At 38.1% G+C, this 18,516-nt stretch overlaps 1 protein-coding gene across 5 annotated transcripts in view; it reads left to right on the top strand.

Annotated features, from left to right (window-relative positions):
* Positions 1 to 15,603, top strand: part of LOC127950495 (guanylate-binding protein 1-like) — a 54,142-nt gene extending 38,539 nt beyond the window's left edge. For 2 of the 5 annotated variants that reach the window (XM_052547599.1, XM_052547600.1), the window contains exons 2-11: positions 11,399 to 11,616; positions 11,702 to 11,829; positions 11,913 to 12,022; positions 12,105 to 12,307; positions 12,379 to 12,624; positions 12,730 to 12,878; positions 14,024 to 14,155; positions 14,447 to 14,659; positions 14,750 to 14,852; positions 15,037 to 15,603. In XM_052547599.1, the coding sequence (XP_052403559.1) occupies positions 11,427 to 11,616; positions 11,702 to 11,829; positions 11,913 to 12,022; positions 12,105 to 12,307; positions 12,379 to 12,624; positions 12,730 to 12,878; positions 14,024 to 14,155; positions 14,447 to 14,659; positions 14,750 to 14,852; positions 15,037 to 15,431 (1,869 nt within the window). In that variant the 5' untranslated portion in view covers positions 11,399 to 11,426 and the 3' untranslated portion in view covers positions 15,432 to 15,603. Of the gene's footprint in view, positions 1 to 5,591; positions 5,771 to 11,398; positions 11,617 to 11,701; positions 11,830 to 11,912; positions 12,023 to 12,104; positions 12,308 to 12,378; positions 12,625 to 12,729; positions 12,879 to 14,023; positions 14,156 to 14,446; positions 14,660 to 14,749; positions 14,853 to 15,036 lie in introns of those variants that run through there. The other 3 variants (XM_052547602.1, XM_052547598.1, XM_052547597.1) reach the window with 3 other exon arrangements.
* Positions 15,604 to 18,516: the final 2,913 nt, after the last annotated feature.

The raw sequence follows: 18,516 nt of genomic DNA, 5'->3' as shown, positions 1-18,516 counted from the left end.
CAATTCTTTATGATGCCTTTAACCTTTTTGCAGTTATCAACATCAAATCCATTAAAACAAATATTACAGCCCATATTTAACTTAAAATCTAAAGTTCAGTAATAATTAAAGAAATTGATATCCAGATGTGATTCATTAGTCAGTAAATCGCAATGTCTGAACTGTCTGAACTCTCCTGAGAGTGTTTTCAGTAGCAGAAGCACAAAGTGTCTTCTTGCTTTATGTCAGATCACAGACTTATAAGTGCATAACTGCCACCGATCTCTCAGGTGGACCATTTGAGAGATAGGTGGCGGTAACGCAACCTTTTTTATGCTGTAGTATTGTTGCCTCCCCGCCCTATCGTAAAGACATAGTGCGTTTCATTGCGGAAGTGGAAATACTTTGTTTTGCCTCCCAAAAGAGAACACAACTATAAAACAGTGGTTAAATTCCAGAACAGTTCAGCCCAAATATTCAGATGTGTGCAGCGATTTTATGGAGGGCTGTTTCCTGGTCCTGGGAGAGTAGACTACAATGCTGGCTGTACTGACTCAGAGCCTGTAAGTATGTTTTCATATTTAAAGAATTTGCCACTGATGATTCAAACAAGAGTTTTGAGTAGTGTAAAGTTGTGATGTGTCATTTTTGAATGATTTGTTGATTTTGAACGAATCTTTAATGTGACTCAGGAAGAGTGAGTCATCTTGGGGAGTGATTCGTTCAGTCATGCATTTGCAATATTCTATAGGTTCTTTACTGGTACTAGTAGTTCACCTGTTTCAGTCAATGCAGTCTGAGCCAGAAAGAGATTTGATTATTTCATCTCTCGAGTCTTCAGGTTTATCGAGTCATACATTCATCACGTGACAGGCATCTGCCATTCTGATACTGTTAAATTTGAGTACAGCCTTCGACACTATTGACAATGACATCCCCTTGAAATGACTACAATATGCAGTAGGGGCTCAAGGCACAGCATTACAGTGGTTCACCTCTTACTTAAAGGGTAGGATGTTTTCAGCAAATATTCGGTTGTTCACCTCACTTTCTGCAACCGTCCCTTATGGTGTTCCTCAGAGTTCTATTCTTGGCCCTTTATTGTTCTCGCTCTACATGGTTGTCACGCTGTCAGTCTCTGTTTTCCTGGGTGTTCCTTAGTGAGCTCACTTCTCCTTAGGCACTTCATCATAGGCACTTTAATTCCTCTAGTCTTGTCATGTCTTCACAGTAATTGCACTCCAATTAAATCGCACAGGTGCTGACAATCCTTTGTCATTAGTCTCCCTATATAGAGCTGTCCTTCTCTGTTGTCTGTATGGAGTCCTTACCCTATGTGCTTATGTTCTCGTCCCGAGACTTCCCCTCACCTTCTCGTTCCTCCGAGTTTCCTATCCGTTTCATCCGGTTCCCTGTTTTGTTTGTCTCTCAAGACAGTTTTATTTTGTATTTAACCTTTTTGTGCAATAAACCATACCTGCAATTGGACCCTACCCTCTCCTTGTGTTTTTCCCAAAACCCAACCGTCACAATGGTTCCCCTATGTTCCATTCTCCAGAAATATAGTATTAACTATATTTGCTTTGCAGATGACCTACAACTTTACCTTCCAATCAATCTCGAAAATGACTCTTCTCTACAACTTCTTTTCTCATGTTTTGATGAAGTGAGAACTTGGATAGCTAACAATTTCTTGTAACTAAACAATGACAAAACTGAGGTGCTTCTGCTAGACCCTGCTGCACTCAATACTACTCTTACAAGTAGGTTAGGCTCCCTTAGTGATAACTTACAACCCCATGTAAAAAAATCTACGGGTTGACAGGAAAAAAATAAATAAATAAAAATAAAAAAGTGAGCATATTACTCCTGTTTTTTGCTTCATTGCATTGTCTCCCTATCAAATTCAGAGTTGATTTTAAATAATTTTTTTGTATATAAGGCATTGCATAAGTCAGCCTCGGATTATATCCGTGACCTTATCTAGCCATATACAACCTCTAGGTCCCCCTTCCTCAAATCTTGCCCTGGAGGTCCAATGCACTGCAGAGTTTGGCTCCAACCATGATCAAAGCCACCCGCTTGTGATTTTCTAATGATCCCAAAGATATTGTTTAGCATGCTCAGGTGTGTTTGATAAAGGTTATTTGTCCCTCATTCTCGTTTCGCCGTTGCAGCTCCTAAACTCTGAAACAGTTTACCTTTTAGTATCAGGGCATCTCCATAACTCAGTGTTTTTAAATCAGACTTAAAAGACTCATTTTTACACCCTTGGATTTGAATGATGCTGTGTACGGAACTTTTGGCCAGCCTAAAAAGATGCTCAGGACAGTTGACGGGCCACTGCTGCGCATCGTCATGAAAGCTTATCATTTTCACGTGTTTTTATGCCTTACCGCTTGTCGATTTAAACATTAAAGCATCCAAACACAATACGCGGAAAAGCTGAATGAAGTAGCTGGTTACTTGCGCACTGTGTTTGGTGCGCACGAGAGAGAGAGAGAGAGAGAGAGAGAGAGAGAGAGAGAGAGAGAAAACGAGACGCATATCACGGACAGCGACACTGAACCGAGCTCTCTTCTGCGAAGAGAAAGGCGTCTCAAAACACTTGAACATCGAATTTGATTATTTTTGCTCTTGTGCCGACAAATACATACAAAATATGTCAAATATATTATGTCATATCCACCTTGGAAATTATGCTCGAAAAAACTGTCAGTTATTTCTTGAGTGAAAGTAAACAGTTGAGGGAAAAAATGGTATACTGGATGCATTCATCATCTCTTAAAGTGACCACGCACTAATTTAGCTACTGGCTGCTGTAATGTTAATCCAAGAAAATGAAAGAAAATCACTCACTGCTCTTGACTGAATTACTTTGTAGTTTTAACAGTCAAACCAAAAATTATTCAGACACCAGGTATAAGTTTTGATATAGCAAAACTAATAATTTGAGAAATGTTGAAGGTGTCTGAATAAATGTAGGTTTGATTGTATATTTCATTTTTACATTGAAGACTATCCAGTGCTATTTTACATTAAATTATTTGGTTTCTGTACCTTGACACCTACAAACTTGAAAAAAACTTAAACATTGGTGTGAAACAGGCGTAATGTTGTTTGCACATTGTGCAGTGTGGAATTAGTTTACAGCTTTTTCAAGCACTTTGTGATGCATTTTGCAAACAGGAGATGAGCCCCTTTTCTAATGCACCACCTAGCTTGATAAACCCCTTCTCAAAGACTCAAAGAATTTTATTTGGGTAACACACATATTCTGAATGCCTTCGGCAGAATTCGAATGAGCCATTTTAATCTAGATTAATTTCAAGATCACAGTGAGATTAAAATAGATAAAAAAATAATATATGCCCACCACTAGTTTTTTTTATATAAATTTTTATTTTATTATATTTTATATCTTTGCCCTTTAATTTTTGATCTCTGTTGCTTTTTAGGTAACCTTTTATTGTAAAACACTTTGGATAAACAATGGTTGTGTTAATGTTGTGCTCTATAAAGGAATTGACTTGACTTGACAACATTTGGTGTAAGGAAAATAACCACCATGACAGAAATTCACACATTTGTAAACTGTAAGAAGTAAAAAGCTACCAGAGACCAGACCAGAAATGCAGTAACTGTACGAGTAAATCATTATGATTATGATGATGATAATAATAATAATAATAATAATAAGGAACAAGTCAAACCGGAGGACTTGATAGATTAACTATTAAATTCTCTTTCTGGCTCAGACTGCATAGGTTAAAGCTTACAGGACTAGTAGACGTAGGGGAAGTAACATGTAACATTTTAATTATAATTTGATCAAATGAACAACATGACTCGAAAAAATTTTTTGTTCATTTTGATGAACGAGACTCAATGGTTTGGGTTGGTAAAATGAACCAAATTCTCAATTACTAGCTAAAACTGGTTCTTTTTGAGAAGAGCTTTTACTTTAATTATGTGCTCTAATAAGGCACAGTTGAATGTAATAAACAGATAGTGTATATTGTGTTTACTGTGTGTGTAATGTCTCACCTGATTTGAGTTTCAGTGCACTCTCCAGACACTCATCTGATGTTATCGGCACGTTTCCTATTTTCAGTCCCAAAGTTAAGTCGACATCCCAAACAAATACTGGAAAAACACGCATGAAATCTGCTGACTTGTCCTCATCTTGACTCACTTCTGCCTTCACACGAATGTTCTCTGTCAGCTCAGTAACATAGCTACATTCAGCACAGTTCAGGAGGAATAAGACAGGTGCTATGAGAGATTGTTTTTAATCTATTGTACTGGATGTGCATGTTTTGTGCTTCTTTTGTGAGAACGATACTGCAGCTTTTCCAGTGCCATGTTATCAATGACTCCTAAGCCAGAGAGAAGATCCATGTGTCATGTTTCTCATCTCCCTGAGATATTGACTGTTATCAACAGTAAGTAAACAAATTTGATAAGTTACTTATGCTGAAATTAATGTATGCGTGTTGCAATGGGGGTATTTGCTGATGTCTTCCTCCCATATATTCCTTATGTCACCAAGTCCCTCTGTGTCCAACAGAACCAGAGTGTGTCCTTCTTTATAAGGGTGAGGGACACACCATCCAGATGCCTTTAGTCTTCGATTCAATAGTGCTGCAGAGCACAAAGCCTGAGACAATCACAATGACATTATTATCCAAGATGACAAATTAAATTAAACACATGTTAAATTTAAAAGCATATGTAATGTGTAAAAAAACAAAAAACAAAACTATACTATATTGTATATTATAATGACGTTTGTCTATTTATGACCCTAAGCATCAAACTGTGCCTTAAGAAGACTTGGAATATAAGTCTTCATGAAGTAAGATTTCCCCATACGGTACCACAGACACCACTACCACCGGCTCCTTGATCCAGGGGCGCTGCACAAGATCCTAATATCCCCCCCCCCCCTCTTTCTTTGGGGGCCCTGGTAAACAGTACTGGTTTTACTCCCAGTCCGACGCCGCTGCCTTGATCCCATCCAGAATGTCTTTGGCCTCTTTTCTCACATGCAGCTGCCCATTTTCACCGTTTTCAATGAGACACACCGGAGCAGACATGAGCCTGCCACATGCCATGACTCTATAGCTACCGCAAAAAGCAAATATGTTCTTTCAGCGTGTAAAAACTTTTTTTTTACGTTGCCGAACAATGCCTGTTGACTAAATGTTGTGACAATTATCAAACGTTTCTAAAATAGGTACAGACTATATTTTACCTGAGATCTAGGTCATTAATCATTATGAAATTGATAAACAGTTGTGCTTAATTAGTCTCAGGGTTGTCCGAGTGTGCAGTTGGGTTGATGATACATGGACACTTAGCTTAAAAGTGATTTAACATTGACAAGTAAGATATATTTAAAGTTTTTATTTATTATTTATTTATTTATTACCTTACCGATCGTTATAGGACGTAACTGGAGCAAAAGTCTTGCAGCACCCTATAAGGCCCCCACTATAAATAGTAACGTTACAGATACGGTGAGTGTTCTCTTATTAGCAAATCAGTTATGCTGACACGAAAGTGAAAGTAAAAGTGAAACGGCAGGTTCGGTTCGGTCAATATAAGAGATTTCCAAGAAATCGACTCTTTAACGTCAAGACAGCTATAGGACGATGGGCGGATACTGGGCGATAACCTCATCGGTGTTGTAAAGTTATATATAAGATTCAGTTCAGTTCAGAGAGGTAAAGCAGAGGGACAGACAGACGCGTGAACATCTCTAAACACATTTTAAGTTTAGGGTTACGTAAGTAAACTTTGTTTTATTGTTTAATTTCTTTGACATTTATTCAAAAACAAATGTAGAACATCTATTTAAGAATTTCAATCGTGCAAATGAACATATTGTGTAAAAACTGAGTTTTAATGGCTTATTTAATGTATAGGTAATTATATTTTAATTCATTAATATTTAACCCTTATTTTAACTTTGAATTGCACTCTAATTATATGTCATGGGTTTACTTTGAAATTCATGGACTTAGAAAACCTAAGAGGAATACATTGAAATCTCAGGACGCTTGTTGTGTTATACCTGGCCGCTCCTTAAACCTTAGGCTGCCAACTTTGAGCTCAACTGGCAGTCAGAATTCCCAAGAGGGTGGGGTTGTTTTGTTAAAAAAAAAAAAAAAACTTTACAAGTTTTTGTCTGACAGCTACACATAGTAGTTAACGTCATGACTGAACTTTTCACCACAAGAATAACAATGCACATTGAGCGATGGATGTACTGTATAAGTCAGCGCATTTACATAGTAAACACTTTTCAAAAACATTTTGATAAAAAAATTCAAACTAAAAAGCTATCTGCATTTACATTGCATCTGTATGACATATTATATTTTTCTCCCGTCCATTGGTTATCACTATGGCAAAGATGGAATTGCAAAAAGTGAAATGTTATGAGGTACTCCCAAACCTTTTGCTATGTTTACAGTGTATGTGATCGCTTGTCCTTTAAGCAGCTGAAAAAAAAAAAAAACTTCTATTCAAATTCTGAAGAGATATCCTGAAGGCTGCGTCCTTTAACTCACTGATCAGTTCATCATGATCTCACAAAGTTATGTTATGATAAATTAAGCTCTTTACATTGCACAATGGGTCTTTTATTTAACTTGTTTAAACTTTGTTACAATGAGAGAATTTACGAGAATGCAGAACTTCTGCATAGTCTTAAAAAGAGTTTTAAACAGCAGTGGCCAATCAGAGGTGTTCAAGAAATCAACAGATATGTCTGTGATTGGCTACATCACTCAACGCTACAAAAACACCTTGTAAAAAGAAACGTTTGACAGTTTTCAGAGCACAAACACAAATATGCACTGGACATGTTGCCAAATCTGTATTATTACAGTTTTAACTCAACTGCTCTTTAATTCATTTGAGAGAGTGTGAGAAAATCGACGTGAGACGGCTCCCCCTTAATTACTGTTGCTACTTTCGACAAGCCATGCACACTGCCACAGGTTCTTGTGGTAGGAAAACTAGGTAACAGAATTCATTTTTATTATTATTATTATTTATTTAATTGATAAATACAGTTTTGTGGCTCTGTAGTGCCTCAGTTCAAGTGGCACTTGACTGATCATCTCTTCCTCTTTACTAGTTTTAGCACAAAGTAAACATGAACATCTTGGTTCAGCCGGGCAAAGATGTCAATACACATCATAAGATCAAAGGTGCATTTATGACATATCTTAATTACCATAATTACAAGATACAAACTTTAAAAGCAAGTCACGTTCTGTAGAACTCACACAACTTATAAACTGGGAGTTTTCTGAGAGCTACGGCTTGTACCATGTGACCACCGGAACTCACACAGAACCAGAGAAAAATGGCGGCGCTGTTAAAGAAAGCTATTACTGCTCTAAAAAGGGGGAAATAGATACTATACAAAAACGTGTTATTTGTGTTCCGGGGATGTCCCACCGGGAGTAGGCCCCCGGGGAAGACAGAGAAAACGCTGGAGGGACTATGTCTCTCGGCTGGCCTGGGAACGCCTCGGTATCCCCCAGGAAGAGTTGAAGGAAGTGTATAGGGAGAGGGAAGTCTGGGTGTCTCTGCTTAAACTGCTGCCACGTGACCCGGCCCAGGATAAGCGGAAGAAGATGGATGGATGGATGGATGGATATTAATCAAGGATTTATTGCCTTTTAATGCACCTTACTTTGAAATGTATAATTCACTGAACATGTTAAAAATAAGTTTCAAAAAGTCGGAACCATGGTGGTAATGATGCTGATGGTGAGCGACCGTGGTGCTGTAGTTCGTTTATAGCCTACGTTTAGTTTCTAATTTCTTTTATTAGGCTTAAAGATTTATCCAAATTATTTTGTGAAGATTATCTTGATGGACAAAACATGTAAATTTTATGAACTATGGTTGAACACAGAGCTTTTTTTTTGTTTTGTTTTTTTGCGATAATCCAAAAGCCTATGGAAAAACTTTATAGGCTTTTTGTCGAAGGAAACAGTGTCATGCTAACAGCTGATCTAATTATGACATGTGAATGCAGCACAAGTCTAGCGAAGTTCAAGGGGTCATATGATCCTTTTTTTTTTTTATAGATCATTGTTTTATGTTTTTGGTGTAACAGAATATGTTGACATGTTTTAATGTTAAAAAAACACATTATTTTTTAATACTGTACATTATTGTAGGTCCTCTATGCCCCGCTTCTCTCAAACATAATTTTCTATAAAGTCCCTCCTTCTGACAAGCACAGTTTGCTCTGATTGGCCAACTGACCCAGTGCATTGTGGTTGGCCGAACACCACAAGCACTCATAAGAAATGTAATGCTCTTTCCATAATCGCAGGCTTCATCTTTAAAAAAAAAAGACAGTAAATAATGTCCATAGTTTTAACATCAGTTCAAGCCTGAGAGGGAAATAGAGTCACTTGACAGACACCGTGATGAAGCTCATATGTGTTTGCAGTACACAAGACACTGACGGTTATGACAGCTGACTCCACTGTGTGACCCCCTCACCAGAGATGTATAGTAACGAAGTAGAACGACTTCACTACTGTACTTAAGTACTAAAAGGCAGTATCTGTACTTTACTAGAGTATTGTTTTTTTCTCCTACTTCCACTTTTACTTCACTACATATTTTCGATGAGTTTAATACTTCTACTCCGATATATTTTTTATGTGCTGCATCGTTACTCATTACAATTATAAAAATGTTACGAATCATTCCATTACAAACATTACCACTGCCAGAACTGTAGATGGCAGGTTTGATGAAGCTGGCACATCATTGAGCGAATCAAGCGAGACTGCGCGTGCTGACTGAACTGCGGTGAAGAGAGAGATGAACACCGAGCCGAGCCAGATAATGACTCGTTAGCGAGTCAAGAACCGGTTGCATCAGTTCTCGGATCACCAGTAGTTCTTTCTGTCAGTTCGATTCAATAAACCGGTTGAAGAAAACGTTTCACCGGTTCTTTTGCGCTCGACGTAATGGCGTCATTGCCGTTGACTGCAAGCCTTCGGTTTACCTGGGCTCATAACAATAACATTAGCACAGAATCAGTCCAGAATCAATCACCAAAAGAATCAGTTCAGTTCAGACGCTCTGTGTGTCGGTTTGCTTCATGCTGAATCAAATGTGCACAGTATTATCAGCTCCTCGGTTCTCGAATCGGTTCTTGACTCGTGAACGAGTCAGTCTGTTCGTTATCTTGGCTCGGCTCGGTGTTCATCTTCAGTTCTCTCTTCACATCAGTTCAGTCAGTGTACTGTTTGAGTATATGAATTACTCCGGGATATTGGTTTGTTTTAACTCAGAGGGAGTGTCAGTCATATTAAACAAGTTAACAGCTTAAGTCATTTGTGGATTAATGCGTACTGGAGACGCAAACCATTTAAAACGATTCAGTTCGATTTGGTGAACTGTTTCAAAAATATCCGGTTACATCGAATGATTCGTTCGCGAACCGGATATCACAAACTGCTTTGTTTTGAACTGTCTAACAACAGACACGGAAGAGAAGACAATGCTGAATAAAGTCGTAGTTTTTGCTATTTTTGGACCAAAATGTATTTTCGATGCTTCAAAAAATTATAACTGACCCTCTGATGTCCCATGGACTACTTTGATGGTGTTTTTCTTACCTTTCTGGACAAGGACAGTATACAGTACACACAGCTTCAATGAAGGGACTGAGAGCTCTCGGACTAAATCTAAAATATCTTAAACTGTGTTCCAAAAATAAACGGAGGTCTTACAGGTTTGAAACAACATGAGGGTAAGTTATTAATGACATAATTAATAACTAATAATACAAAAAGTTACAGCCAAAGGAATTGCGATTGTCCTTTAGGTTAATCATTAGAAATAATAAAAAACAATATGTTCAAACTTTTGACTACTCTCTTTAATAACTACATAACACAATACTTGTACTTTTACTTTCAGTACTTGAGTAGTAAATTTTAAAATAGACTACTTGCAATACTTAAGTACAAAAAATGTTGAATACTTTAGTACTTCTACTTAAGTGTGGTGCTTAAAGAGCACTTCAACTTCTACTCAAGTCAGTTTTTTGATAGAGCACTTGTACTTTTACTCAAGTATGGTTCTCTAATACTTTATACATCTCTGCCCCTCACGCACACACTCACGCATACATACACGACGCGCAAAACTCTGCTCCTAGGTTCACGAAACGATTGTCCATAAAATGCGTTGCTTTTCTGTTCTTAAAGCTTCCTTAAATGCATCTACTTTCAGAAGGCCAAATTAAGTGCTTTTGCCTAGATACACAAAGCATCTCCCTGACATGGCTGCTTCAACACTAACTGCGGTGTCTGAAACCATGCCTTCTTTCTTTGTGTGAACATTTGGGCGGTATTACACAAATATATCCACTAGGGGTGTAAATCAAATGGTTCGTCACGATACTTTACAATATCGATTTTCATAACCATCGATACAATATTTTTCGATATCTATAAAAAATGTATGATACGATTACGATTCTATTCGATACAGGAGTATATCGATCAATTTAACAATAGCAATAGCAGAAAATAAATACAGGACAACAAAGACACAAGTTCAATAAAGAGTGCTTTTCAGGTTTTTCAGCTCAATCTAAAATAAATGTTCAGGTAAGCTACAGAAATGTAAGTCTAATCAAAAGTAAAATAACTGCTCAGTCTTCACTGTATAAATTAAATAGATTAATAATGTTTGATGTTGCAATGGTTATTTAGTCAGGAGCAGTGAGCACTTGTATTTTTTCTTTGACAGTATTAGATTTATTATTAGTTTGCTTACATTTTAAGAACAAAGCATGGATTTAATATCGATGAATTGTTACATACCTAATATCCACATAGTGACGTAGACTTAAAGGGCCGTGTTTGAATTAACTATTTTAGGAGAGCGTGGCAGAGTCTTAACTTTGAGAAAGAATATCTCTTTGGTTTTGAGACTTTAGTCTTTGGAACTTCAGGGATCTTATCTATGCACAATCAGCTCGTTACACTCCAAAGAGAAAGGAAAACTTGAAATTGCATCATACGACCCCTTTAATCCACTCTCCTGTCTGATTTCTGTTGGACAAGATGGTTGATTTGGTGTTATGTTTGTTCAGATCGTCTGTTAATCAAACTCTCATGCTGAATGTGTGAGTTGCATAACTTCACCGTAAAAATACTGTATCATTTACCTGTTTAGGGACGATAATGACAGTTGCCTATCAGTGATCATTTTATACAGTTTTTTGGAAGTTAATAATAGATTTCTGTGAAGTCAGTGTCGGTGAAGAATTAGTTGTTTTGTTGTATGTAGTGGAGGTTTTTATACATTATTGTTTACAATATTCTGTTTGCAGTAACCAAATATTTTTTTCCTTTAGCAAAAAGGAAGAGCTAGAGAGAGCCAGCATGTCTAAAGCCGGACTAATGTCTTCACCCATATGTTTGGTGGAGAATGTGAACGGATCACTCTCTGTCTGTAAGGACGCTGTTGAGTTCCTGAGCAGGATCAATGAGCCGGTGGTGGTGGTGTCTGTGGTGGGACTCTACCGTACGGGGAAGTCTTACCTCATGAACCGCCTGGCTGGACAACAGTCCGGTGAGAGCACTGTCTATACATGCCAGTTTAATGTGTACATATTAGCTACATGCAATTATAATAATAAAAAACATGGTTGACTCAGGCTTTGCTCTCGGTAATACTATTGAGTCAAAGACCAAAGGCATCTGGATGTGGTGTGTCCCTCATCCCAAAAAAGAAGGACACACTCTAGTGCTGCTGGATACAGAGGGACTTGGTGACGTGGCCAAAGTGAGGACAAGAATAAAGTTGTAGACTCAGTCTTGTTGATATATGTTGTGGATGATTTTGTCTGAAGACTCTGTGTGTTTCAGGGAGACTCTAAGAATGACAGCTGGATCTTCTGTCTGGCTGTTCTGCTCAGCAGCACATTGGTGTACAACAGCCATGGCACTATTGATAACTCTGCAGTGGAAAAGCTGCAGTATCCTTTAACCAAATAACCCACTTCCTCTTTCACATGCAAGCATACACTTTAGAAGATGTTATTTCTTAATGTGCTGCAGCTATGTTGTTGAACTCACTGAGCAGATCAAGATCAGATCGACAGAAGCAGCAGCTGATGAGGAGGAAGAAGAGGATTGTAAGTTTGTGCAGTTTTTCCCATCATTCACCTGGGTTGTGAGAGATTTCACCTTGGAATTGGAAATTGAAGGAAAGAGGGTGACTGAGGACGATTACCTTGAGTTTGCTCTTAAGCTCAAAAAAGGTATTTAAGAGAGACTTAAACATTGCTAGAATAATTACTGCAATTTGCTAAATTTATTTTTTTTCTAAAAGGTATTAACAAGAAAGTCAGTGACTACAACCTGCCTCGTCAGTGCATCCGAAACTACTTCCCGTCCCCCAGGAAGTGTTTTGTGTTCCCTTCTCCAGCCTCACCTCAAAATATGGCATGCTTAGAAAGCTTGAAAGAACAGGACCTTGTACCTGATTTTCTACAGGCCACGAGGCGTTTTTGTGACCACATCTTTCACAATAGTGTCGTGAAAACAGTGAAAGGAGGACACAGAGTTACTGGCAAATGTGAGTGTTTTACCAGTTTAATATTGAGAAAAAATGTTGTGTTCAGACCCATATGGTTTTATAATTGCAAGTAAAATCTGTTTATGTGTTTGTGTGTGTTGTCAGTGCTCGGACATCTGGCTGAGATTTATGTAGACACAATCAAAAGTGGTAAGGTGCCCTGTCTGGAAAATGCAGTTGTTGCTCTTGCGAATCTAGAGAACAAGACAGCTGTTCAAGAAGCTTTAAAAACATATCAGACTGGGATGGAAAAGGTATGACACATTATCTCATATATTCACTATTACACATTATGTTGTAATATTGTAATATTGTATATTCACTCAGTGCAGTTACTCTCTAAAGTTTATCTAAAGTTGTTTTAGCATGGCTTTAGTGGGGTTTTTAGTTAAAAGATGTGTATTTTGGAAGCAGCTGTTATTTAATTTTAATATGACATTAAATTAAATTATACACATATGATCACTTGGTCAGGCATTAGTTTAAGAGCATCATCTTGTAAACCATTTAATGTGATAATATTCAGCAAGAAAACAGAAAAAAGACAGCACACCCAGGCTCCACAAATGAAATAACAGACTATCACATATTTGACATTTCTAGCATGCAGGCTCTTTATCAGACTGATCATCCACGTGCTTGAAGTGTCACCTACAGTATGTGTTAGTTACATTTTTGTATTTTTGGAGACTAGGTGTGCCAACTTTTTTCTATTTTCATGATCAGTATTTTCTTGTTGAGCATCCTGTTTGAGTTTTTCCATTGTGTGTTTTTTTGTTTTTTGTTTTTGCTGCTGATATGATATTTATTATAAAATTATAATTTTCAGTTATTAAAGCTGCAGTAGGTAACTTTTGTAAAAATATATATTTTACGTATTTGTTAAACCTGTCATTATGTCCTGACAGTAGAATATGAGACAGATAATCTTTGAAAAAATCAAGCTCCTCTGGCTCCTCCCAGTGGTCCTATTGCCATTTGCAGAAACTCCATCGCTCCCGGTAAAAAACAACCAATCAGAGCTGTGGTCCGTAACTTTGTTTGTGTTCAAAACGTATAAAAAGGGAAATAATAAGCGAGTACACCATGAATCCATTTTCCAAACCGTGTTTTTAGCTTGTCCTGAATCACTAGGGTGCACCTATAATAAGGGTTTATATTCAGACTATTTTAGATTGCTTCGGGGGTACCGCGGCGGAGTAACCCAGTACCTTTGTGATTCTTCATAGACATAAACAGAGAGAAGTAGTTCCAGCTACGATGTTCTTCCGGAAGACGCAAGCAGTTCTGTTTATTAACCGCTAAAGCATCAAAAGTTACCTACCACAGCTTTAATTATTTGAAACTGAACAGAATTATTACAGCCATAGTGATGAAGCATGCTGCTATTTCTTTCCAGGTGAAGAACAAGTTCCCGATAAGTGTGATTGACATTACCTCAGAGCATCAGAAGTTCAGCAGTCTGGCCACCGCTGAGTTTATGAAACGTTCCTTTAAAGATGAAAAAGGCGAATATGTGAACAAACTGAGGGTAAGTTTCAAATGCACCTCTCACAATAATGCTGCTGTTATCTGAATAAAACGTTAATTTCCAAAGACTTGTTTCATTGTGCATTATTTTAAATGATACATAGTTAGTTAGATAGTATTGTATATATATCACTCTTATGTGTGCAAGGAATTTTTATTTATTTATTATTTTATGGAATCTGAAGAGGTGCACAGATGGTCATTCCTTAAACTGTAATTCAGCTATGGTAGTATAGTAGACTTTTTCAAGCTTGTATATGTGATGCATGTATCTGTTTTTATGTACGTTTAGGAAGACATAGACATGGACTTTGTATGCCTGCTGCAAGAGAATGAGATGGCATCAGAGAGAAAGTGCAGAGATCTGCTGAAGAATCTGTTCTCTGACATGAATAAACGGCTGCAGGATGGAGAGTATAGTAAGTCTGGAGGATATGAACTCTACTGCAGAGACAGAGACGCCATTGTTGAACAGTACCGCAGAGAACCCAACAAAGGTGTATCGGTGAGGACTGTGTTTTTGTGAAATTATGCTTTGAATATACATGATGAGCTATCTATACAGTGAAAGTTAATCATGTATGTTAATATGCAGGCTGAGGCTGTGCTGAATGAGTTTCTGAATGAGCGAGGACCAGAAGCAAACAGCATCCTCTACATGGACACAAAACTCACTGAAAAAGACAGAAATATGGAAGGTAAATCATTACCAACCTAATGAATACTTGTAATTCATTACACTTAATTTCATCCTGGAGCATTTTTAATTGAATAAAGCCCAAATTGTTACTCAAAGAGCATGTTTAAGTCATCTTGGAGTTCAGGTGGAGGTTTGGTAGTAACATATTTCACATATTTTTTGTTTTCTGTGTTGACTTACAGAGGAACAGGAAAGGAATGCTCTACTGAAACAGCAGTTGAAAGAGCAAGAGGAGAAACGCATTGAGAGTGAACGAATGATGCAGGCAGAGAAAGAGCGGCAGCAGGACCAAATAAAGCAGATGCAGGAGAAGTTCAACCAGGAGCTGCAGCAGCAGCAGCAGGAGATGGACCGAGCCATTGAGAGCAAGATGATGGAGAGGGAGGAGATGATAAAGAAAGACATGAAGGAGAAAGCTGATCTCCTGAATGAAGAGATAACAAATCTAAAAAAAGAAAAAGAAAGTTCTGGTGGTTTTATGCAGGAATATGTGAAGCCCATTTTAGGAGCTGTGGCAGAAATCCTTCCAACTTTCCTTAATTACAGAGTGATGATGCAAAGACTCAAAGTAAAATGACCCTTTCCATGCAAATCACTGCTGCATCACAGATTGATATATCCATATAGCTTACAAGACACAATGTATTTTTTCATTGAGACTGTTTTTTGTTTGTTAACGAGTAGTGTTCTAATTCTTACTTAATGTAATATATACCGTGTAATAAAAGTGTGCACTATGTTGCTGGTAATGGGAGTTTCTTTACCATTTTTGCCTATGGATTTTCCAAATCCCATTGGATATAGTAGGTTGTCTAGTAGGAGCTGGAGCAAGCAGAAGCAGGTAGATTTGTATACTACTACACTACGCAATTTTCATGCGCATCTCGTCAGTAAAGATGCTCCTGTAATTAGAAGTATATCTCCAGCACGTGCGTTCAGATCAGGGTTGCCAGGTTTTCACAACAAATCCTGCCCAGTTGCTTCTCAAAACTAGTCCAAAACTAGCCCAATCGCGTTTCCGGGAGGTTCCCCGATAAAAATTGCTTTCCGGGTTAAATATACGTTTTATGGCATGGTTGCCTTGGCAGAAATTCGCATTTTAGGGGCTAAATATCACGTTATATCACACAAATGGTAAAACATTTTAGAATCATTCTTGTCTTTTTAAAGTTTGTGTTCCCATTAAATCTTTATAATTTAAATCTTAAGACTTTTACCTATCTTGCCCTTCAAAATGTGCTGCGTGTGCAGATATTTCGAATCCGAAAGATTACAGCTGAATGACAGACAGTGAGCAGTGTTGACAGATCTCGTAAAACAAATAAGCAACAAGGCCTATAAAAACAAGCCCAAAACAAGCGACTTTTTCTATGGAACCCCCCGAATTCTGGGAAGAGAAAAATAAATAAACCGTGTTCACAGTTTTCAATTTGTGGGGACGAATTTTAAACTTTAGGTACAGATTGTCAATTTACATCCATATGGACAGATTGCCAAAATGATGATTGACCCTGCTCTGCCTCTGATTCGCTAGTACTGGTTGCCATCTCGGTCAGAGCCAATTAGAAGCAGGATGTGGGTGGGAAAAAACCAGGGGGGCAGGGTTTCATATTTTTTTAAGCACCCCTGGGCGCCGCCATTGGCTAGCAGACCCCCACCTGCTGTTAGCATTCCATTCCATTCCAACTTTACATCTGAGGCGTTTAAAAACTCCATTTGTCCATTAATTATTTCTACAGAAACACGAAAATTTATAAAAGGATCCATTACGTTGTATCTTACGTATAGTCCCTTAGAAGCAGTTTTTGTAAAAAAAATAGGCTAACGGTTGCGTCATAACCAGTCGAATCTCTGTCGCACAGTAGAGAAATTAGCGTATGGACAGGAGGAAAAGCTAGTAGGCAATCTTTTACTGTCTATGAGGCAATCGGAAGAACGTGGAGATATAAAGTGAAGGGAGATAATTAATCAGAATACTTACCAAAATTTGCTCCTGTTAACGCTCGCCTTCTCTGCAAGATTCGGTGGGTGATTCAGATTTCTCTTGGCACAGCGATTAGGAGACTCACAGGTTGCTCATGTGACATCTACGTAATCAAGCTCAGTTTGAGTCTGTTTTGAGTACGCCCGACCCCCAGGAAGCGAGAGCTTCTAATTTACTTCATTTTCTCCGTTGAAACCAAGGGGCAAGGAACTCGACCGGAAGTTGAAGTCGGGTGGGGGCTGCCATCTTTTAGCAGAACTTCACTTGCGTTAGCATTCCCATTGACTCCCATTCATTTTGGCGTCACTTTGACAGCGAATAACTTTACATCTGAGGCGTTTAAAGACTCTGTTTGTCCATTATTTATTTCTAAAGATACACGACAATGTATAAAGGGCTCCATTACCTTCTATGTTACATTATGGCCCCGTATAAACAGTTTTTGTAAAAAATAGGCTAACGATTGCGTCATAACCACTCGGCTCTCTGTCGCATTACCGTACAGACAGGTGGAGAAGCTCGCAGGCAATTAACTTAATATGGCGTACTGGCGTTACATTTTAAAATACTATACAAAATAATGAATCAGAATACTTACTCCTGCTCACTCACGACAAAGAACTCCCCGCTCAAGCTCGCCGTCTCTGCAAGATTAACGATGGCAGTTTGCACGCACAGCCACTTAGAAGATTTACATCTGGCAGACAGGTTGCTGACGTCGTCAAGCTTCGTTTGAGTCTGCGCGTCAGAAACGGAAGTGCTAAAAAACGCTAAAACTGGGCTTCATTTGTCTCAATTGAGTTCCAATGGGGTCGCTGTGTCCATTTCTTTTACTGTCTATGGTTGAAACCAATGGGGTCGCTGTGTCCATTTCCTTTACTGTCTATGGAAAAAACGTTTAAGTAACATAAAGAAAATATCTGCTTGATAACTTATTACGGAGCTGGGAACAAGCCCAAATAAGCAACTACACTTTAGAAACAATCCCCAAAAAATACGCGACCCGTGACTACCAATATTTGTCGACTTTTTTTGAGCCTATGCCCACTATGTACCCCTGTAGCCCATTTGTAACCCATATGGGCCCCACGTGTGTGTGTGTGTGTGTGTGTGTATATGTATATATAACATCAGTGATAGACAGAAATCAGAAGGTCTCCGCTGACAACCCTACTGCTCTTATCATTCATGAGCCTTCAGTTTGACCCATCCTGGCTGTAAATTTGCGGTAACAAAAGCCTCCTCACAGTTAGCCTCCTACTATTTGTGATGAGTTCAGGAGAGTTCGAATAGAAAATTTTATTATTATTAGTCAGGTAAAACTGTATCATGCCAATTACATAATAAAACGATTAGAAGCCAATTTAGAAAAGATAATGCAACTGTGAATCACATTTTAGCTGTGTGGCAACCTTGCTCCTGGAAATGGTTTCCTAAACAGCCAAGTGTTCCATTCAAGACATATACACACATAAACCTTTAAAATTATGGAACATGTGAAGGTGAAGGATCCGAAGAGCAAATGGTCTCTAGGTGTTTCTATCTGATAAGAGTTCCTGAATGATTAACTTCATGAGGAAATCAAAGCCCATTGTTTTCTGGCATGGCATTTGCATTGCGAGAGTTCCTGAGTTTTGGTTTCATGATGAGTTAATTTCATATGGAAATAATTTCACTC

The sequence above is a fragment of the Carassius gibelio genome, chromosome B2, assembly GCF_023724105.1.
Source record: "Carassius gibelio isolate Cgi1373 ecotype wild population from Czech Republic chromosome B2, carGib1.2-hapl.c, whole genome shotgun sequence".
NCBI classification, from domain to species: domain Eukaryota; kingdom Metazoa; phylum Chordata; class Actinopteri; order Cypriniformes; family Cyprinidae; genus Carassius; species Carassius gibelio.
Note: the sequence above shows the minus strand (reverse complement) of the source record. Positions and strands in the feature narration are given on the sequence as shown.